This window comes from Aphanomyces invadans (genome assembly GCF_000520115.1).
Source record: "Aphanomyces invadans strain NJM9701 unplaced genomic scaffold supercont1.20, whole genome shotgun sequence".
In the NCBI taxonomy this organism is placed as follows: Eukaryota; Oomycota; class Saprolegniomycetes; order Saprolegniales; family Verrucalvaceae; genus Aphanomyces; species Aphanomyces invadans.
This window is the reverse complement of record NW_008580165.1, coordinates 562,104-581,986: the sequence shown is the minus strand read 5'-3', so window position 1 is coordinate 581,986 and position 19,883 is coordinate 562,104. Positions and strand designations below refer to the sequence as shown.

The 19,883-nt window shown below is 54.4% G+C and overlaps 11 protein-coding genes across 20 annotated transcripts; 5 read left to right on the top strand and 6 right to left on the bottom strand.

Moving 5' to 3' along the window:
* The first annotated feature begins 360 nt into the window (after window positions 1-360).
* Window positions 361-2,032, top strand: H310_09276 (hypothetical protein). Of its 3 annotated transcripts, XM_008875308.1 has the most exons (4): window positions 361-671; window positions 719-1,000; window positions 1,059-1,261; window positions 1,309-2,032. In XM_008875308.1, exons 1-4 carry the CDS (start codon window positions 408-410, stop codon window positions 1,481-1,483), a joined length of 924 nt encoding a protein of 307 aa, XP_008873530.1. In that variant the 5' UTR covers window positions 361-407; the 3' UTR covers window positions 1,484-2,032. The 3 variants fall into 3 exon arrangements, with proteins under 3 accessions (XP_008873530.1, XP_008873531.1, XP_008873532.1); XM_008875309.1 differs by having other exon boundaries at window positions 1,059-2,032; XM_008875310.1 differs by having other exon boundaries at window positions 719-1,261.
* On the bottom strand, window positions 1,706-2,986 carry H310_09275 (hypothetical protein). The gene is made up of 7 exons (XM_008875307.1): window positions 2,824-2,986; window positions 2,712-2,778; window positions 2,564-2,656; window positions 2,368-2,512; window positions 2,246-2,299; window positions 2,052-2,199; window positions 1,706-1,997 (listed from the first exon to the last, which is right to left on the bottom strand). Exons 1-7 carry the CDS (start codon window positions 2,972-2,974, stop codon window positions 1,819-1,821), a joined length of 837 nt encoding a protein of 278 aa, XP_008873529.1. The 5' UTR covers window positions 2,975-2,986; the 3' UTR covers window positions 1,706-1,818.
* A 109-nt stretch (window positions 2,987-3,095) lies between these two features.
* Window positions 3,096-8,336, top strand: H310_09273 (hypothetical protein). Of its 3 annotated transcripts, XM_008875305.1 has the most exons (9): window positions 3,096-3,262; window positions 3,325-3,486; window positions 3,544-3,633; window positions 3,690-3,755; window positions 3,828-4,253; window positions 4,296-4,440; window positions 4,492-6,318; window positions 6,364-7,563; window positions 7,610-8,336. In XM_008875305.1, the coding sequence occupies exons 1-8, from the start codon at window positions 3,116-3,118 to the stop codon at window positions 7,233-7,235; spliced, it is 3,735 nt and encodes a 1,244-aa protein (XP_008873527.1). In that variant the 5' UTR covers window positions 3,096-3,115; the 3' UTR covers window positions 7,236-7,563; window positions 7,610-8,336. The 3 variants fall into 3 exon arrangements, with proteins under 3 accessions (XP_008873527.1, XP_008873526.1, XP_008873525.1); XM_008875304.1 differs by having other exon boundaries at window positions 6,364-8,336; XM_008875303.1 differs by lacking the exon at window positions 7,610-8,336 and having other exon boundaries at window positions 4,492-7,235.
* H310_09274 (hypothetical protein) lies at window positions 7,203-8,305 on the bottom strand. Its single transcript, XM_008875306.1, has one exon. It carries the CDS (start codon window positions 8,288-8,290, stop codon window positions 7,301-7,303), a length of 990 nt encoding a protein of 329 aa, XP_008873528.1. The 5' UTR covers window positions 8,291-8,305; the 3' UTR covers window positions 7,203-7,300.
* Window positions 8,337-8,664: 328 nt separating the features above from the next.
* Window positions 8,665-9,501, bottom strand: H310_09272 (hypothetical protein). The gene has a single exon (XM_008875302.1). It carries the CDS (start codon window positions 9,480-9,482, stop codon window positions 8,715-8,717), a length of 768 nt encoding a protein of 255 aa, XP_008873524.1. The 5' UTR covers window positions 9,483-9,501; the 3' UTR covers window positions 8,665-8,714.
* A 335-nt stretch (window positions 9,502-9,836) lies between these two features.
* On the top strand, window positions 9,837-12,625 carry H310_09270 (hypothetical protein). Its single transcript, XM_008875300.1, has 2 exons — window positions 9,837-10,959; window positions 11,008-12,625. The coding sequence occupies exon 1, from the start codon at window positions 9,863-9,865 to the stop codon at window positions 10,850-10,852; it is 990 nt and encodes a 329-aa protein (XP_008873522.1). The 5' UTR covers window positions 9,837-9,862; the 3' UTR covers window positions 10,853-10,959; window positions 11,008-12,625.
* Window positions 9,872-12,609, bottom strand: H310_09271 (hypothetical protein). Its single transcript, XM_008875301.1, has one exon. It carries the CDS (start codon window positions 12,600-12,602, stop codon window positions 11,070-11,072), a length of 1,533 nt encoding a protein of 510 aa, XP_008873523.1. The 5' UTR covers window positions 12,603-12,609; the 3' UTR covers window positions 9,872-11,069.
* Window positions 12,626-12,728: 103 nt separating the features above from the next.
* H310_09269 (hypothetical protein) lies at window positions 12,729-14,316 on the top strand. 4 transcript variants are annotated; one of them, XM_008875297.1, is made up of 5 exons: window positions 12,729-13,102; window positions 13,160-13,246; window positions 13,305-13,379; window positions 13,438-13,505; window positions 13,550-14,316. In XM_008875297.1, the coding sequence occupies exons 1-5, from the start codon at window positions 12,790-12,792 to the stop codon at window positions 14,246-14,248; spliced, it is 1,242 nt and encodes a 413-aa protein (XP_008873519.1). In that variant the 5' UTR covers window positions 12,729-12,789; the 3' UTR covers window positions 14,249-14,316. The 4 variants fall into 4 exon arrangements, with proteins under 4 accessions (XP_008873519.1, XP_008873520.1, XP_008873518.1 ...); XM_008875298.1 differs by having other exon boundaries at window positions 13,305-13,505; XM_008875296.1 differs by having other exon boundaries at window positions 12,729-13,246.
* A 170-nt stretch (window positions 14,317-14,486) lies between these two features.
* H310_09268 (hypothetical protein) lies at window positions 14,487-15,302 on the bottom strand. The gene has a single exon (XM_008875295.1). The coding sequence runs from the start codon at window positions 15,287-15,289 to the stop codon at window positions 14,585-14,587; it is 705 nt and encodes a 234-aa protein (XP_008873517.1). The 5' UTR covers window positions 15,290-15,302; the 3' UTR covers window positions 14,487-14,584.
* Window positions 15,303-16,052: 750 nt separating this feature from the next.
* Window positions 16,053-17,148, top strand: H310_09267 (hypothetical protein). Its single transcript, XM_008875294.1, has one exon. The coding sequence runs from the start codon at window positions 16,261-16,263 to the stop codon at window positions 17,086-17,088; it is 828 nt and encodes a 275-aa protein (XP_008873516.1). The 5' UTR covers window positions 16,053-16,260; the 3' UTR covers window positions 17,089-17,148.
* Window positions 17,149-17,421: 273 nt separating this feature from the next.
* On the bottom strand, window positions 17,422-18,813 carry H310_09266 (hypothetical protein). Of its 3 annotated transcripts, none has more exons than XM_008875291.1 (3): window positions 18,098-18,813; window positions 17,843-18,042; window positions 17,422-17,798 (listed from the first exon to the last, which is right to left on the bottom strand). In XM_008875291.1, exons 1-3 carry the CDS (start codon window positions 18,350-18,352, stop codon window positions 17,543-17,545), a joined length of 711 nt encoding a protein of 236 aa, XP_008873513.1. In that variant the 5' UTR covers window positions 18,353-18,813; the 3' UTR covers window positions 17,422-17,542. The 3 variants fall into 3 exon arrangements, with proteins under 3 accessions (XP_008873513.1, XP_008873514.1, XP_008873515.1); XM_008875293.1 differs by having other exon boundaries at window positions 17,683-18,042; window positions 18,098-18,397; window positions 18,445-18,465; XM_008875292.1 differs by having other exon boundaries at window positions 17,422-18,042.
* Window positions 18,814-19,883: the final 1,070 nt, after the last annotated feature.

Below are 19,883 nucleotides of genomic sequence, written 5' to 3'. Positions count from 1 at the left end.
TGCATGGCCACTCCCAATGCAAGTTTCAAGCTGCCACTGCGCCGTCACTCTTGAACGTGAACTCGCATTGTCTTGCCGCACCTATATGGTGTATTGCAATCTGCACATGCATGTTCCTGACGTAATTTGCAACAACATTCTTTGGTGCCTCACCAAAGATAGATGTCGATGCAGCATTGAAACGTGCGAGAGTGTGTGGTTGCGGCTATAGTTGGGTTCTAGACTGTCTATCATACAGCGATGTGGACACCATCGCCATATTGTGTATGGTTGGCCATTGGTGCACGATCCAATTCTCCAATTTAGAATCTCAAACCCTTCCCCTCTCCAATCTAATTTTGCACGAAGGGTCGTCGTTGAGATGCACTTTCGTTTCTTTCGTGTGGGCAAATTCGGCGGATAGGAGTATGGGCCATAGCGCCTCCAAGACCAAAGACACGTTCAACTCGATCCGGTCGTCAGGACGCAGCCAGTTCAGTGCTAGGTCTGCCAGGTCATCGCGGGCATTGACGCAGAAATCGACGCGGCAAATATCCATCCGCGCGGCAGAACCAACGGATCACGCCACCGAGTGTGAGCAAGCATCCAAAGACAGCTCGCTTCCACTCGGCGAAATCCCGACGTCCACGTCCCAACCGCCATCCGATGCTTCATCTCCTCTTGTCCACATCGTATGCCTCGAGATCTTGTGCGGTTCGCGACTGAACCCGTTGGCTAGAGCTTGAACATCAGGCGGCATTGCATGACCGGCCACGGAGCCTTCCGCGGCAACACGTACGAATTCCTTCTCCGCCAACTTTTGTCCAAGACAACCGTCGCACTCGACTGCATCCGCTCGTACGTGGGCGCAAGTGTGTCAGACAATCCACAAATATTTATCAACACCGACTACGTCGACTTTGTTTCGAATCGAACGTGGCCGGTTCCGCTGCCGTTGTTCTCGCAAGCTCTGTGGAACGTCATGACCAACATGCCCAAGCACGCCGTTCGCAAGACCACGGTACATGCATCGCCATTCATATCTTCCCCTGGTGCGCCAGCCCACGTGACTTTGGCAGGCTCTCGACACATGGGGGGACAACCTCAGCTACGTCGAAGTCCGCATTGAAAGCGGCCACCGGCGAAACGTGCCGGTCGTGTTCAACGTGTTGCACATGCAGGACGCCTCGCCGGACGGCATCACGATGGTGTATCGTTCCATCAACGAAGATGATCAGTACCCCGTACCCCCGCAGACGGTCCACGTCGGGCTCGTTGGCTGGTACGACTTCGCCGTCGAGTGCCACTAGCTCAAGGAATGCTCCACAGGCGAGTGCTAAGGCCGGGCAAGAATGGCCAGACCTGCCACGAACAATCGTTTGTGCGGTATCGACTGACCAAGACGGCCAGAATCAACAGAAGTCAGTGGTTAGCGGGCGTCATGCACAAAAACTTTCGAGTTGAGGAGACGGAACTCCGGATGCAGCTCCAACTTGATCTATAGAGTCTAGCCGAATGGGCCACACCTATTTATAACGAACGAAAGCCGAGTCGCCGTGGATTTGGAGTGTCTGGGCTGGCTGAATCGATGACTTTCTGCGTAGATGGCTATCTACTGCATTCCGTGCGTTGCAGGTACCTCATGGCCTTTCGGAGAGCTAACAGGACACGGCAACATGCATCACTCTGGCGCATTCGTTGGGTGGTACGTCGATGAAGAACTGTGGACAACGTCTTGGACCTGTGTACATTGTCACTGTCCCTTCAACGGACCCTCCATTAGGCATAAAAGGAAGCACGATTCCAATATTTGTCGCGATGGGCAATCTCGACCGATGTTCATCGCCGGCGAAACTCTTCTTCTTGGAGCCGTCGTGCATACTCTTCGTCAGACTCGGTCGACGGTGTCGAGTTGGTCGCGCGCCCAGATGCGTACGTGTACGCAGGTCGGCGGGTTCCACCAGGAATGGTCGTTGCTCTCGTCGGGACGGCGGACAATCCGTAGAGGTAGAGATAGCCTTTGAGCCGACAAAATCAGACTAAAGATCACGGGACATTGTCAGCGATCGTACCTGCAGCGATACCTGCGATATGGCCCACAAAGGAAGATCCAGGAACGAAGTAGTGCAGATAGACGAGCTCCACCCATGCCGCATACTTGGTCGGGAATGAAATGCCCAGAATGGTCGAATATGTGGGGGAGCGCTGATTCAGCACAACCTGGAATAACATGTCAAGTGGCGGCATGGTGGAAGTTCATGCGTGCCTTGAGCGCAAACAAGACGGCAGAAAACCCAATTGCACATTGATGGATGTAGCTCTGTCCAAGAGGATGACGTGAATGAGAGGATGGATGTGCTGTGAACTATGGAACGGCGCAGCACGTACGGAATTGCCCATGAAGGTTGACAGGATATACGCCACCACAACAGCCAGTACATGCGACATCACGAGCAATACCCCAATCATTCGCGCGAATCGTTCGCTGCCGACATGGAATTCCAGTTGCACTCCTTTCCACAGGAAGGATGCCCTGCGTACATATCGTGATGTTTCGTTAAAAGGAGAAAACATGCCAACGAACATGTTGTTGTACAAGTGCCACTCGTCCACGTGAAGGAACGCCGACACAATTAGCCGCGACAGCGCATATTTCTCGACGATGATGTCGGGACACCTGCAAGAGACTGTCACGCAAGTCGACAAGAATCTAGTGTCCAATGCACACGTACAAGGCATACTTTCGGGCGGTGGGTATCCCAGGATGGCCTTGGTACAGAAAGAGCCCAACCATGCCGCCTGGACGACATCAGTCGAGCGAGGTGCGATGACGGTGGAGCGTACCCATCAATAGCAGCGTTACAGGTGGCTTTCGCTCGAGTTGCTGGATCTGCCCAAGCAGCTGCATGGCTAGCATGAGCAGGACACCATTGTTGCGCAGTCCGCGGCCACCAGGATGGCGCGGCATGTTCCCGAACGGTCGTCGGCCATGCATGGTAACACTGACCAAGAGAACAAAACAAGGCATACATAGCTTCATTTGATTGGCTAAAATAATTTGATTTCAAGCACTCGGATTGGCTAATGTTGAGAATTTTCGTCAAGCCATGCATGATGCAATCTTCAACTCCGGCCGATGACGAAACTGCCGGCGCGACGCCCGAGCGCCACTCGCACATCGAGCAGGCGTCAAAATGCCGCATATAAGCTCATGGTCCACGGCCCTGAATATGGCAACGGAGAAGAGCTCATTGTGAACCCAGAGTCGTTTCCTGACCTCAAGGTTGTACCTCCAAGTTGGTCGCGCTGGGATCGGAGTCCGTCCCACACTCATGCATAGCGTAGGTGCGCGACATCGTGGAAATCATCCAGCCGGACCGCGTGCATCTTCGACTAGTCATGCAAGTGCGCACCCTTGCTCCAATTCGCGGCAAACTCCAAGTGAGCATCTTGAAAGATCTAGCACTGCAATTCCAGCTCGACCCATTTCATGAAGTCACGGTTCAAGTACACGGACACGACGTGCCCAAACCGAGAGCGTCACCATTCATCATCACTTACTAGCGTATTGACCCGACCGACGCGACAGTCGACTTTATCGAGCTCTCGTTCAAGGATCAATTCATGTCTCGCGCGGATCTGTGGCGATATAAAGTACACATTCCTCCTTCGCCATTCCCATCTTCGTCGCGGTGAGCAGCTCATTCTAGGTAGCTATGTTTGGAAAATGCCTCTTTGCTGGCAAGGCGTACGAGGCGCTCGACACTCGAGCTCAGGTACTGTACGGCTCTTCCATCCATAATGTCCACTCATGTGGCTCACTGTTTTGTCTTGGTGGTGCCCATTAGGTCGAGATGCTACTTGCAAAGGGCGAAAACGTGTTGTGTGGGGTCATGGGGACTAGCACGAAGCTCATTCTTCGATCTCGTTCGAGCCGCATCTTTTGGCTCGTGCAAATGAGTCCCGAAATGTGGGACTTTGCAGACGACGGCGAAATCTACTTTGAGAAACTCCTTCATCGGTTTGTCCGGGCGCTCGTGGCCAAGTGGCACGAAGCCAGCGTCAGCCACTCCGTCACGGTGCTCGTGTTTTCCCGCAGCTTCTACGACGCGGACCAGTTCCCCCCCGATTATGATCCGACGGCTCCCGTCTTTGCCGACGAATGCAGCCACCAGGCATTTGGCCCGGGCGCTCAAGCCTCTGCCGCCCATGGTCATGGTCCTGCCATGCACGTCGACAGCTGCAGTGGTCGATACTACGAAGACTTTTACAAAGTACAGCCCATCCGGAACGACGATAGGTAACCCAACGAGTAGGTGCTCATTCAAGACTACACTGGTCCGGACTGGACGGTCTTGATTCGCCTTCTTCAAGCAGAGTTCGCATCGTACCCAGAACGCCACCGATGGCGCGTTCCCGCCAGCAAACGGCCAGCCAGCTACGTCGTGTCACCGACGGGAGGTACTCTTATCACGTCGAAACAAGCGTTTATCATGGTTGCCGTGGCGGTAGTTGTACAATGGCTGGCGCTTCCACACGGCGTACCGGCGCGCGCGGCGGAAGGCAACGTCCTAGAAGCCATCAACGTGACGCTAAACGTGCTCGACAAACACTACATGGATCGAGATTTGAATCGCGCGGGGCAAGGCATTGTGATGCTGACTGCCGGTGCGGCGGTGTTTCACGTCCCAAAGCGGTTGGCGCAAATCACCAAGCAGCGCATGATGGACACGGGCGTCGGTATGGACATGGTATCTTTGACGACGCCGCCGCTGCATCCGGTGCCTCTCTTCCGATGGAGCAATCCACCTTTGTCGAAAGGGGACAACTCGTTGCCGACACCAACAGAGTATAGCGTGCCGCATTGGATCAACGTGAGCTTCCTCGACTTTGACTGTACGTGTGGCGCAGCCAAGAAGAGTCTCATGCGGTGCCACTGCCGTGTCATTTCCAGAGACTACATTGCTGACTGTCCGACGAGCTTTCTTCCGTTGCCAGCCTGCCGAATGCTCAATCGCCAGCGCATGCCAGTCCCGCTTACTAACATCCTGGCCAACGCGGACAACGACGCCAGCACCCGCACCTTCTCCAACGATTCCGCCATCCTGCCGTCGAAGGTACTGCATCGCACGATCGACCAAGACATCAACCAAGACGTTCAGGCATACGACGACAGCGTGTTTTTAGTGGCGCCGCCAGTCCGCACCGCCGTCGATCCGTCGGGGACGCAGCCCATGTTTGTCCCGCTCAAGTCGAAGAATATGTCGTTCTCTGACAAGGACGAGGTCGCCAACAGCATCCCCTTGCAGCCACGCAAACGTGTCGTAAGCATGCAAAACCTTCAGAAACTCAACAAGTCCAAGCTCTCGTTATCGGGGCCGCTGAGCCCCAACGCCCATGTGGACAGCGATGGCACGTGCACGGCTCTGCATGGCCGCAGTCCTTCGTTTAGCCCGCCGGACGGCATCTCCATTCATCAATTGCCTCAGCTGGGGAGTCCTCAGCACCATCCGTCATTCACTGTGTCGTCGTCGCTTGACTCGACGGGCCCTTTCATGCTCAAGAGCAACCGGAGCGCTGCCGACTTAACCAGCCCACGCACCTCTCGACACCCATCGATCGAAACGACCAACGGGTCGCCCATGCCATCCGCATGGATGTGCCCACGCCCTGGGAAACCTCCGAAAGCGCCGTGTGAGCCGTTCCAGACGTCCTCCGCCGATGGCAGCGACTGCAAACTCACGTCGAATCGCCGTCGGTGGAGCCACATCTTCCCGTGGACGCCAGAATGTAACGCGATCGTCGGACCGAACTGGAAGTCCCTCGTGAACCCGGCCGTCCTTCCCCTCACGACAGACTTTTACCCCAAGGACCTCCACGTGAACTACACCGAGTCGTTCTATTCGCTCATGCTACTTGAAACAAAGGGGCACCACACACACCAGCTCCTCGTCGAGATGATTTGCCAACGCCTCGCGAGTGACTTCCAGCTGGTCGAGCAACCAACAAAAGCGACTGGTGACATGACCGGCGAGGCGGCGCTGGTGCGTCTCGGTGCCGCGCCCCACCGCCAAACGTACACTCTAAGCATGGGCCACCGAATCCACAAACTCATCTACGACGACATCCAACAAACGATCGATGTCAAGTGCTATCACAAACGGCTCAAGACTGCGACGCACGACAACCACCCGTTCGTGTACGAGTACTCGCTGTACGACCCCCTCACTGCATCGTTCCACAAACAACTCCAGACGTTCCACGAGTTTCCGTCGCCCGAGGACAACTGGAACACCACGGACAACTTGCTCTGTGGCTACGTCGATGCCATGGGCGACAGTGAGTCTGCGATCGCTTTGGAAATCGCTGTTCACCGTGACGTAGGCACCAAGTGCCGTCGCATTCGCTTCGTCGTCATGCCGTCGTCGACCCGCGACGACGCCAAGATCCAAAAGCTCGTGGATTTTCTACAGTCCAAGCTCGGAACGGACGACGCACTGCACGTCACGATGCACCCCGAGTCGGTCGATGGACGGACGTGCGCGCCGACCAACGTGGCGCGGCAATTTGTCCGCGTGAGTTGCAATACGGCTGCCCGCATGGAGATCGATTGCCGAAACGAATGGCTCATGCTCCTCGTCGATGTGGACTGGTACCCGAACGTGAACTTTCACATGGACGTACGGTGGCTAGCGTGCAGCGGGACGGTTGTCGACGACTTTGTGACGACATTGCGGCGCAAGTGCAAACACGCCAACCTGGACCTGCGCCGCGTGCCCGAGTTCACTCAAGTCCACCACCTCCACATCCATCCGTGTCTGTCGTCGGTGCTGCTCCCGTTCGTGGCAACCACGATCGGCGACGGAAATGACGCCGACTCGCCTCGACGAAGCATCCACGCGCAGTGTCTGCGGTGGGGCTTTGTCCTGGACGGCGCACACGTCGCAGACAATGGCGGCATCGGCCATGGACTCATGCCCAAGCACCAGCCGTCGCCCGCCGCCCAGAGACACACCACCGGCCAACGGCGACCTCAGACGTGCCCGGAAACGTGGAAAGCGCGCGGTTATGTCCAGTACATGCACCGCCACGCCCCCGTTTTCCTTCGTGTGTTGCATCATGGCGTCGTGTGGATACCCAGCTATGCATACGACAACAAAGCCACATCGGACCTCGTGCGGCCGCTCTACGACTCAGTCTGCCACTGGATCGAGGCCTCCACCAAGTGCTCAAACGATGCGCAGAACGTGCCATGAAGGAGACGACTTGCAAAGATATTTTGAGCTGTGCATTCATCGTCGCAAGCATAGGCTGCTGCGTTCTATATGCGGTAAAACTTGGCAGCCGTCCCGGCAAACAGCGCGCGTCGGTCGGCTTCGGAGAATTCGGACACCCACTCGTGAAAACTCGCATAGAGTTCGGGCATGGTGGGGCCGGTGGCATCGATGCCGTCGGCGTTGGCGGCGGCGCCGTTCTGGTGCCAGTTGGAGGCAAACATGCAGCGGTTGACACCGAAGAGACCGATGACTTCGCGCACCAAGTCGCGAACGAATGCTTCTTTCTTTGCATCTTCATGCCAGCCAGGTACCACGTAACCCAACATGGACAGCTTGACGTACACGTTGGGTAGCGCGGCGAGTTTGGTCATTCCCGCGCGCCACACGGCAAGCTTGTTGGTTTCAGCATCGCTTCCATCGAGAGCGAGATGACGCACCTTACCCAAATGATCTACGACGACAGGTACGTCGGGATGGCGCGAGATGAGCGCGGCGGCGGCATCCAACTGCAACGGACTGCACTGCAAGTCGAAGGAGAGGGAGTGTTTGGCGAGCAAAGCAAACCCACGCTCGAATGCTTGTGCAGGCCCCGACGTATCACGGATGTAGTCGTTTCCGTGACGAGATACAGCAATGTGAGTGGCGTTCTTTCCACCGTCGAACGGACCTTCGTAGTCGACCATGAACCGAACGCCTCGGACTTTCGACGACGCGGCAACGATCGCAGCGAGTTGGGCATCAACGTCTTCTTCCGCGAGATTGACCGCAGCGACAATTGCAGCGACGGTGGGGGCACGTCCGGCAGCGATGAGGCTTTCGATCCACTCAACTTCCGCAATGCCACTGTCCGGCATGGCGTCAATGTGGACCGACCGAGAGATGGGAATCTCGCCGACAGCTTCGGCGTACTGTTCAGGGAGGTATGGCGATGCCCCCAACGACTTGAGGAACGAGTAGTGTTTCTCGTTGGTGTCGTAAAAGTGGTGGTGGGCATCCACAATGTCGGCACCGATCGCGGCGCTCGCCTGGCCCATGTTTCCGGTTGTAAGCCAAAGTGAAAGTGGCATCCCTGATGACACACACATTCATTCAAGATAGCACTTTCTCGTTCATAAAATCTGTATATTTTGACGAAACCTTCATTCTACCAATGAAAACCATTCAACTAATAATCACGATGCTCGATTGGTTATATCTGAATCTATATTAGCCACTCATCGACGCCTATTGTTACGTTGGAACCGGCCACTGCAGAAAGGCAATGCGACGCCAAGCCACAAACTTCGTTGTGAAGAGACTTGAGGGCGACAGCAGAGCACGGTAGCCTCGCTTGGCGTCAGGGAAGCTCCATGTGACGGCACGACCCCATCATGAACGCTACGGCCTTTTCCATATTTTATCGAAACATGTCATGAAGTCGCATGAGGTCAAATGTCACCATGTCTCTTCTTCTCAATGTTAAGTTACGAGGGATAAGTATTGCTGGCCATCGGCCAACATGGCAGCCGCCTCAACCCCCAGGAGCTGGGCGAACGCTTTTTCCCGACTCATGGTAACGGTGAACGCATCGATGAGGCCGGCCGGTGTAAAGCCAAAGGAAACATTTGTGTCGACAAGGATGTCGCGGCCGACAAGTATCTGCACCAAGTGTTCCTGGTTCATGATGTGAGGGAAAAAGACAGCAACGGTCTCCCGCGTGAGCCGCTGGGACACTGTGCATTGAACGTCGCAAACAACGTCGCCATTGTCTTCGTCGTTGCGCACGACTTCGAAGTATTTGGGGTGCATGATGTAGTTCGGATGCAGCGAGCTGTAAATCCGAAACGCATGAATGAGCTTGTCCACCCCGTGCGTGCTCCAATTGCCGCCGCAAAACACCATGTCATCGCGACAGACCGATCGTAGAAACCGTTCTTGCTTCACCGCATCGACAGGGTTGTGGATCTTGAAGCCATACTGAAACATTTGCAGGTACACATGGATTACCCTCGACGATTGCTGGTCGTGCAGGCGTGTCGAATACCACGGCATCCGGGCGAGGACCATGGCCTTACCTTCTAAGCGACCGGTTTCGTCATCCAACTCGTACACGGCGCGTTCAAGGCTCGATAATTTCGCATCGAGGTCGTCGTCGGTCGTGACACGCCGTCGGCGCTTTGTTGCGTGACGGACAGCGACCGACGTGGCATCGCCAACACCGTCGGTGTATTCCTCCGTCTCGCCCATCCCCACGACCGAGTTTTCGTTTGGATTGTCCGGTTGCAGAAATACGCGACATCGACCTCCTTTATCCGGAATATCAGTGGTCAACCGGAGATGAATATGCATTTTTACTCATTTAACGCTGGAAAAGTAATTTAGCGGAATCGGACGGATCGTTTATCTCGTTCATTGGCCGCGGAACAGGGTAATTTATACGAGTTTTAACTATAACGTACGATTAGTTGTGTGTTGACGAACAAAGCATCTCCCCGTCCCGTTCGCTGGACCAAGTGGATCACATCATCGACGTTAAACTACGTTTTAATGCATTTCGCCGGCCCCGTCGCGTTCTGATTGGTCAAACGCACAAGGCACACTCGAAAGAGGACAGATTGTCGAGTGGAATGGCACAGCGGCGGGCGAAGGCGGGGCCTGTCAAACGGCCGTCAGCGCTGGCTGCATCGTCTGCACAAGACATGGAGGCTGCTACCCCCTCCACGACGATGATGACGCAAAGTCCACGTGCCAGATCAGCAAAAGCACACGCAAAGGAGGACAGTTTGTCGAGTGGAATGGCACAGCAGCAGGCGAAAGCGGTACCTTCCAAACGGCCGTCGGCGCTGGCTGCATCGTCTGCAGATGACACGGAGTCTGCTACCCCCTTCACGACGACGATGGCGCGAAGCCCACGTGCCGGCTCAGCAGGGGGCCGCGGTGGCATCCGGCGCTCGCGGCGGAAAGAAGAACGCCTCGCAGAAGAAGTAAGAGACATTCAGCGAGACATACACCGCCTCGAGGGCAAACGCGACTGCATGCTCGACTACCCGATGCAAGCCACCGTGCTAAACGACCGCTACTCGACCAAGATCATGTTCGAGTATTGCACGTTGTTTGAGTTTGGGTTCGACCACAAGAACAAATCCGAAGGGCAGAGGCAGGAGCAATTCATTCGGTCCATCATGCGCGAGGACCTCCACATCACAGGAGTGACCTTCACGTCCAAGGGCGTGGACAAGCTCGTCAGTGCCCACCGCATGTACGCCTCCATTCACATGAACTACCGGATGAAGTTTGTCAGTTCCGCCAACATCCTGGACGATTCAGGGGCCGTGCTCGTGAGCGAACTCAAGACGATCATTTCTCAACGCATCACACGCAAGATGCTCGAATTGTACTACCCCCTTGTGTTCCAGTACGAGGCGCTTGTGCAATTGCTCCTTGGCCAAATGATCGAAATGATCGTGATCCAGCTGTACGAGTTTGACTCGCTCGGCTGCATCGAAGGCTACGTGCCAAGGATAGGAGTCCTCGAAGCGTTCTCCGACCTCCTGGGGAACGCAGACCTCGGCGCGTTGTGCGCACTCGAACACAAGCTACGCACCATGTTCCAGTAACTGTGTGGATATGTCTACCCGCCCTGCCTAGCACACACAATGTCGTCATTCGATGCATTTTGCTGCAGTCGCTGCACTGCATGCTGCCATGGCATCGCCGCCTGAACGTAAGATCGAATTCGAATACGAGGATCTCCCATTGTTACACTTGCTAGCTGTCTCTCAGCGTTGAATTTTGCTATGACGTCACCGAAGCAGGCAATGACGGTGCGTCGGATTACTGGAACAACGACGTGGGTTCCCAGTTCTTCTTGTCTTCGAACCATGGCGCGTGCCAGTTGACGTACAAAATCGGCCGCCGCACGCCTTCAACTTCAGCTCCTCGAGCAGCAGTCGTGTTGGCCAGCCCTAAGTGCAGGACGCGGCAGTCGAAAACGACGACATCACCGGGGCCAAGGTGCGGTCGGATCGTCTTGACCACACACTCTTCGACACCTCGTCCATCCTCAGCCATCATCCTTGCGCACGTTGCAAGGCGATGCGACTCGAGCACAAATGCCGTCTGGCCAGCGTCGAACCCTCCATCTTCGCAGGCTGGAAGGAACATGTGGAGGAGGTGCGGCGGCAAGTCCAGTGTGTTGAACAGATGTGGAATGTCGGCGTGTATCTTCTGGTTGAAGCAGCCGGGAGTGCTCACGATGGCGCCGACGTCGCCATGGATGAGTGGCTGGCGACTACCGGGTCCACCAAAGCTAAAATTCCACAGTCCGTAGTTGCCTGCATTGAGCGGACCGCCATCTGGTTGTGCCACGTCTTCCAAGATGGCAAGCACAACAGGATGACGTGGGTTGATTTCGCGACTCGTCCGGTCGGATGGGTCGGGATGGGTTTCGCGAAGTTTGGTCAGTCGAGGGGTGTGCCGGAGATCGCACCGGAACGCTTCTCGCGTTGCAAACTCGACAAAGTTGTGGCGAGGCGGTTTCTCGCCTGGTTTGAACACGTCCATGTCATGGCGCTCTTTTAGAATGCGCGCGACATCGGCAAAGTCTTCCAGCGCCGCGGCGCTCCATTTTCGAACCGTGTCAGGGTCAAACAAGCCACGGAGAATGACGACACCGTAGTCCCGAAGGACGCGAACGGCTCGCTCATGCGATTCGACGGACAACACGCCATGCTGCCGCTCGTTGTACGTGCGGCCGATAGTGACGGTGTCAATCCATTGGCGTTCGACGTCAAGCGCGAGAGACGTTGGTGGGTCCATTCGATAGTGCACTGAGTTGGCGACCCCCGCTCGACGAGTGAGTGCAAACTGCTCAAACTTCGACGAACCAAACATCAGCGCAGACGATGACAACGTTTGAGATGTGCTCCATAGCTCAGACGTCCAATCGACTGAGACACTCGACGGAATTTCAGTGATGACCAGGCCACCGGGGAGCACACGGTCGTGAAGACGCTCGGCAATCTTCGCCGCAGCCTCGCCGGAAATGGCACTCACCTGTGCAAACGAAACAAGGTCCACGACGACATCCACAACCTTGTTTACGTCAGACACAAGCTGCCAGCCTGCATCGGTCAGCCGCTGTTCCAAAAGCTGCTGCATCTCGGCATTCGCAACAATGACGGCTGTTGGACGTAGCACTAAGTCCACGGCATGGGCCTTTTGCCGAGCAGGATAGTGCCGCGCAATCTCGGTGAAGATGCGTCCAGCGAGTAACGTGGCGGATCCGTGCACCGCCGTCTCGGCGACTCCTTCGTCGTCGTCGCTATCGTCGAAGCATGCCCATCCGTCCTTTGGTGCTACGGACATGTTCAATGAGGTTTTGGTTGGTGCGTTTTCCGAATAATTTTGATCCGGGTCCTGTTATCCGGAATTATTGTATCCGGACACTCCGGGCAGACCTGATGGGTCGGTCACATGAATGCAATCGGATTTGAAAAATCAAACGAGGAATTCAACGTTGGCGGTGGCGGCGGACGAAGCACCGGACCGATCGATGACTGGTGCCACGATGACACGCCGTATACCTTCGCGTGCTGTCGAGCCGGACGGTGCTACCTCATCAAAGTCATTCGCGGTTGGCACGAAGCCGTCGGTTTTCTATACCAAACCATCAATGGTTTCGCATGATGCGACACCTCCTGTCGATGTGATAGAGTCCTCACCTCCGACAGTCGTCGAAGTTGACGACGACGAAGCGGAGAAAAGAAAGCGCATGCCCACTGGCAATACACCCGTGAGAGTGAAGAAACGCACGGAGCCGAGGCGGTCAGGCCGACTCATTACGCCGTTACAGATTGACCTCACGAGTGCGTGCTTTTTGGCAGTTGTTTCCAAGGCATGTAAATGCGTGCGTGGTGAACTAGGCTCTGCTTCGTCAGCTTCACCAGCCACTTCAGTCGTCAACCTCGTCACCAGCACCTCAGTCGACATCGACAAATCCATCAGTCCTAGTGAGCCCAAACACCTCGTACGCGTGCTAGCCGACTGACGGAAAGGTATTGATGGTAGAATACAGAAAGAACACTCGCGCGGGGCGGCACAAGGCAGGCTCATCCACTTTGATCCGCATTTACAGCGACGACCGTGAGCCAAGTTTGATTCATTCGATGGCAATTTGGTTTTGATGAGGTTGCTGTTGCAGATGCTGTCGCCATGGCAACCAAGTCTCAAGTTCCAGCGGCGCCTCTTCGCCACGATGAAGCAATCGAGGTGCTTTTACGTCCCTGTTGCGCTCGAACTGAATGTGCCGATAGATGTTAAACAAGGCATTTGCCGAGGTTGAAAAGGACGATCGCGCCATGTACCGTGTCACGGACGACTTTATCCGAGATGAGACCGCGACGATTGAAAAGTCTGCTCTCGTGGAAACCACCGACGCGGCGGACTTGCGGCGCATGTGCACATATGGCGAGATCGATGCGAAGGACTTTTCCAAACTCATCATGCCGTACCTCGACTTAAATGCGGACGACGTGTTCTACGACCTCGGATGCGGGACGGGCAAGATCGTGCTTCACGTGGCGCTGCAGACACCGTGTCGAGTTTCGAAGGGCATCGAGCTGATGCTAAATCGCGTTTCTGAAGGCCACCGCGCGCTCGACCGTGCAACCGTCATGTGCCCTTCCATCGTACCACACAAGACGGTTCGTATCGTCCATGGAGATTTGTGTTTTCCGCCGGAGGAAGTCAACTTGATGGACGCGACGGTCGTGTTCATCAACAACGTCGTGTTTCCGCCAGCACTCATGACGAAAGTGCTCGAAATCCTTGGCGACATGCAGCACCTCCGCCGCGTCGTTAGCATGCGAAAGCTCTGCGAGCGACACAGGCCCGAGCGATGCGGACGTCACGAAAGCGCTTGCGTTGGGTTTGCCCACCCGCCAGTCGAAGACAAAGTTGGCGTGTCGTGGGCCAAGGACGCTCCGTTTTACGTGTACGACAGGGTCGTGTAAGAATAATAGAATAGAGTGAGCGATCTCGGAGGGCGGCGCAAAGAATAACGGGCGTCGTCGATTCTCTCCAGCCTTCGCTGCGGAGTCCAGGAACGACTAGAGGAGGCTCTTCACGCGGCTGAGTCGTTGATGCGGGATGCAGCCTCGCATGGAGTTTTGGAGATTCGAATCGGTCCGGACTCGACTAAAGACATTGCTTTCGCAAGTGTGTGCGGTATTCGCTGCGTTCCTATCGGGACCAAACTGCTCGATTTATAGCGTTCGAATGGATTGGGTAGCTGATCGAGGTTGTGATGGCGCAAAAAGCTAAATCAACGCGCATAAATGATGAATAGTTTAAACTGCGTTGGATGCCGATGACGCCGCCTTGACGCAGATTTTTTTTAGCAGCGCGCGACCGTATGGGACGTAGCTGGCGCCGTACCAGAGCATGGCGCAGTACTGGATGAATACGAGCAACAATACAAGCAGTCCTGGCCGGGACATAGTGAGAGCCACCACCAGCGTCAGGATCATGGTCGTGATCCAGATGCAGCACGCCACTCGTCGGATGGGAAGGCACATGACGGTGAACTGCTTCTTGAACCCCGTGAGAAACATCGACGATGATATTGAGCATATGTTGCCCATCGTGTAGAAGAATGCAAAGCCCTTCACATGACGTGGCCCACCAAACATCAACAGAGTCGCGAGGAAGCTGAAAAAGGCGCCGGCAGCATAGCATGCCACCGCCGCTTGAATGCGCTGTTTCTTGGACAAGTTTGGAAAACAGTTGCACTGGTCCTGCATATCGTTGAGAAGTCCTTCCGACTCGGACTCTGGGACAGACTCATCGGCTTTGTCTGCGTCGCTGACAGACGCACTATCTTTCACCTCGGGCTTGTTCACTGCTTGAAGGGCCGCCGCTTTGGCTTCGGTAGCTTTCACCTGAACCATCGATGCAGTGGCCATAGCCTTTTCCTTGGCGGTAGCTGCCATGGGCTTGGCCATCTCCATCGCCTGCGCCCCCATGGACGACGCTTTGGCCAGCATGTTCTGCATAGGTCTAATTTTGGCCGAATTGGCGAAAACCCACCCGTTACCAATATTTTAGTCCAAATTTCCTGTACCAAAAATTACAAAAAAACTGCAGAATGGAATCGGCGGTCTTGTTTGTCGAAAACTATTCTTAGCATTTGAATGGAAATGTCGAAATTATTGCAAATTTGAATGCGAACACAATTGATTGAAAAAATGTGTCCTTGTGGCTAGTCCGGTAACTCGATGGCTGTATGTATCAGAGGTTTGTCAACAGGTTTTGGCCATTGTTTTTCAGACAAAAGTCACTTTGAATGTAGCTCAGGTATGGAATTGTAATTGCCGTCGACAGTATGGCGCATTAAAGGTATAGATCCAGTCCAGTTGAAGTAGTCAGCAGCCTCCTGGTCTCGTTACATGTCATTCCAAAACCACGGGCCATGGAGCGCCGACTTGGAAGACGTGTACGGAAGAGATTGCTTACCAAGCCATCGTCCTCTGCAAAAGTGCACGAAGCGGCTACAAGAACCAGGCGACAGGAGTCGTCGTGTAGCTTGCAAATAATCAGCGCGCAAGTGCCCAACGAATCCCTTCCAGTCCTGCCGTGCCTCATCTCGTCTACGTGTGAAGGTCGGGTTCCGTTTCGGGGTCGGAGGTGGCGACCAACCACTACAGCGATACAAAGTTCTTATTTAAATTTTTTAGAAATATTTGGGTGTACCTCAAGTACTCAGTAGATCAATACGGAAGTGGGTGTTGAAGTTGCTGTTCCGATGGAATTCTGACCGGACAAAATAGCTTCAAAATTATTGGCTTTTTGACAAGCATATTCCACGTGTCTGAGCTGCCTCGACACACCGTCCTCTGTTGCTGCTCCGACCGGAGATGCTCACGGCAGTCCACAAACCGCTGCGTGTGTCGATGTGCAAAGCAGCGCAAGACAACTGAAACTCTCCCAACCCCGGCAAGCTACTGGACGCACGTGATACAAAAGGATGGTTTCGATGTCAACTTGGCGAAACGAGATCCGCTTCGCGGGATGCCTACGCGCGAACGTAGTAGCGTGGATGCAACCGGTTGCTTTCCACGATCATTGCGGCAACTTCCACGTCCTTGACGAGGTTCACAAAAGCCGACACGAGCTCCATGGTCGCGTTGTACTCGATGATTTGACCCGATGTGTCAAAGACCAAGTCGGACGTTGCCGAGGCACGTATAGTTTGACCAATCAAGCGTTGGACGAGGGGTTCGTTACTGAGGATGCGGGGGTAGTACATTTCGAGGAGGCCGCGCGAGATGCGCTGCGTGACGATCACCTGGAGCACACAACGCCCCAGTACACGGTTGTCGGACTCGTCGTTGTAGACAAAGTGACTGTCGACGTAGTCCATTTGAAAGTTCAAGTGCACGGAGCAGTAGCGGCGAAAGTTGTCGAGAAAAAACGTCAACCCGACAATTCCGTGCGCCACCAAGTCCTCGCGCATGATCGAGCGGGCGAACTTGAGCTGGGTGGGGTGGCTCGACTGAACGCCAAAGTGAAACATGTTGACGTACTCTTTGACGACTTTCTCTGGTCGAGCTTCGTTCAGCGTCAGCGCTGCTTGGACCAAACGGAGTTGGTGTTCAAGGGTCTCCGCCTCCCGTGCCAATTCTTCGACCTCGACCTCGAGCGCTTCTGTGCGCATCTTTCTACGAAGCACATGCGCTCGCTGGTTCTCTGCATGTACGGCCTGTCTCGCGCGCTTCTTGGCGGCGGCGTCCGACGCGACTGTTCTGGCCATCCTCCGGTTCATGCGATGGCGACGTCAGAAAACAATGACTGACTGTTGACGTGACTGATCATGATGCACAATCGTATTTTAAATATTTTTCGTATAACGTCAAACCAGCGTTTCGACACATTTTAAATGCATTTCAAACACACTTTCTATATTTGCAGCGAACACTCGGCGGTATTTTCAATTGGCCAAGTATCCTGTCCGGATGTTCTAGAGAAACAGCACCACGGAACACCCGAGCGGCTGCGGCCGCATTGGCAAGCAACTGCCGATGGATCCCATGGGAAAAGGACGCCGTAGACGGTCGCAGTGCCACATGCTGTTGGGGTCTGAGAGAATCCGCGGGGTTTTCAGTACCGTCCACCTCGTCGTCCACACTTTCAGGGTTGAAAACTTGCTCGTTTAAGTTTACCTGCTGGAGGCTTTGAAGGTGTGAAAAGTCACAGTCGTCGCACCGCACCGACTGACCCATGACGGTTGCGATGGATCGACGTTAGTTTCATCGCCCTTCCCTTGCGACATCTTCAGCAACTCGATCGAAGTGCAATATATCGTCGACCTGCCTGGTCAACCGGTACATTCGCTGGAGCTCGGCAAACTTGGTAAATTTGTCGGCGTCAGTCGCAAAAGTGCCCCTTTCTAGAGCTGGACATTCTTCTTCCAAAGTAAGGGGTCGGGATCCCCGCCGCAGTCCATTTGAGATGTAGCCGTGTTGGATGACTGTTTCTGTGGGAGACAGAGCTTCGGCGACGACCCTACAAAGCAATCAGGATCTTGTTCTAGCTCTGTCGTTCCCAACCATGCAGTCCAGTCGCTCTGAATATCCTGAGGGTACTTGGAGTCATCCGATATGCTGTGAGTAAAGATCACGTAGCGGGAGTGGACGGGGTCGTCATACGCTCGGACCAGCATGTTCTCGTGGAAGATTTGGTTACGCGCTCGGCCGTATAGCGACGCGTAGCGGAGGTACCGTAGCTTGTCGCCTTGGGCGTCGTCTACCTAGTTGTCCAGCCACATGAAAATTTGTGAAGGAAAGTGGTCAACATCCACTTACTTGATCGCCGTCCACGAACTCGAAGTACATTCTGTGCAGAATCGACGACACGAGTGCCAACGCCATGGGTTCCACGCGCTGCTTGTACTCTTCCAGCACATAATACGATTGATCTTCGCCTTCATGCACGGCGACGCGGTAGTATGGCGTCATGGACACTGCGACACGACTTCGCTCCATCCACGGGTTCAAATTGCGAAACAAACGCTTCGATATCCAATCCAAACCGACGGATCGCACCGATGAATCCGCCATGAGAGACGTGTACTTGTACGTGAGCACATTGGGGTCGAGTGATCGCTACATTGAGGTCGCGTTAGATAGATTCCACCCATGAAGGAAGTTACGTGGATGGGTGTTTGCGATGTCGTCAACCACTGCATCATTATTCGATTGAGCTTGTCCTGATCCACCACCTGCTTGCTCAGACATTTGAGCTGGTACTCAACCATAGCGCGGTCGCTGAGGAAAACCTGTGGCACATCTTGCCACGGTAGCTGTGTCTCTTTTCGGTCGAACATCATTGCCGCCAGTGTCGCCCGAAGCTGATCGATTTCTGTGGTTAATGCAAGCACGTCGGCCTTGTACGCAAGTGTCTTGTGTCGTAATCTCTCACGGTTGTAACTTCGTTTGCGCTGGAGCTTTGCGTTCACTGTGGTCGCCTCCTTCCTCTTGGCGCCGCAGTTCACTCCAACGTCCATGATGGTACCGCGCATGTTCAAAATTCTTGCTCAAGATTTCAACACCCGAAGGCATCCGTTAGTATTACTAGTTATTTACTAGTATTCCTAATCTTGACGAATGTCGACTGGAAGTAAAGAGGGCGGTTTCTATCGACTGCTTAAACGACACGCCATCCGCACGGACGGACACAAATCCTTACGCTCTTGCTTGGATGATCCCTCGGAAGACTCAGCCTTCGCATTTTTTCGCAGTCATCTGACTTACAAGGAAACGCACGTGTACGACTGAAGACGAAATGTCTATAGACATGTTAATATGAGCGGGCTGAATTCCAATACAAACATCAAGTGTACAATGGTATGCACAACCCAGATGGATGAGTCTCTTTCCGTGTGGACGAATCCATAGACCGGACATACAGATATCGGCAGCAGAGAAGAGATTGAGGTCGCTCGAGGGGTCGTGTTTAGTCCATGTTACGTGGACTTACATGCACATATCGTGTCAAGCACACTGCTCTCCATTCCTGTCGAGAGCCATGGTGACATGATGGGAACTCCCTGGCCAACGCGATTCAAATAGAAATGATTGGCCACAATGTCATGATTATTAGCCAATGATAGATATTCTCCCAGTGAACGACCAATGAAATTTATCTGTGTTCCAATCATCTTGAAATGCCGTTTCCTCATGGTACTAGTAATGTTGTGGTCTGTTGCGAAAATTCCCAGGCAGGGAAGTGTTGCTATCTCGAAGTGTGCATGAATGCTGTTGCCATGTGAGTATTTACAGAATAATTTTCCATTTTGGAAATGAAATGATATCTCTGGATTGGCGGAGTTCACATTAAACGGTCCACGAAATCATGTTAAGCGTTTTGATGCGGGAAAAGGTAAACCCGAGTATTTGCTGGCGCAACGTTGTCGTGGAGACGGTCGCCAGGTCCACCGAGCCCAACGCGATCGTGCCTTGGATGGGGTAAAGACCCAGCAACGCGCGAACGAGGGACGACTTGCCGGCACCCGTGCGGCCGACCACTGCAACTTTAGCATGCCTCGGGATGTCGACGTGGATATCGCGGAGGACAGCGGATGTGCCGTAC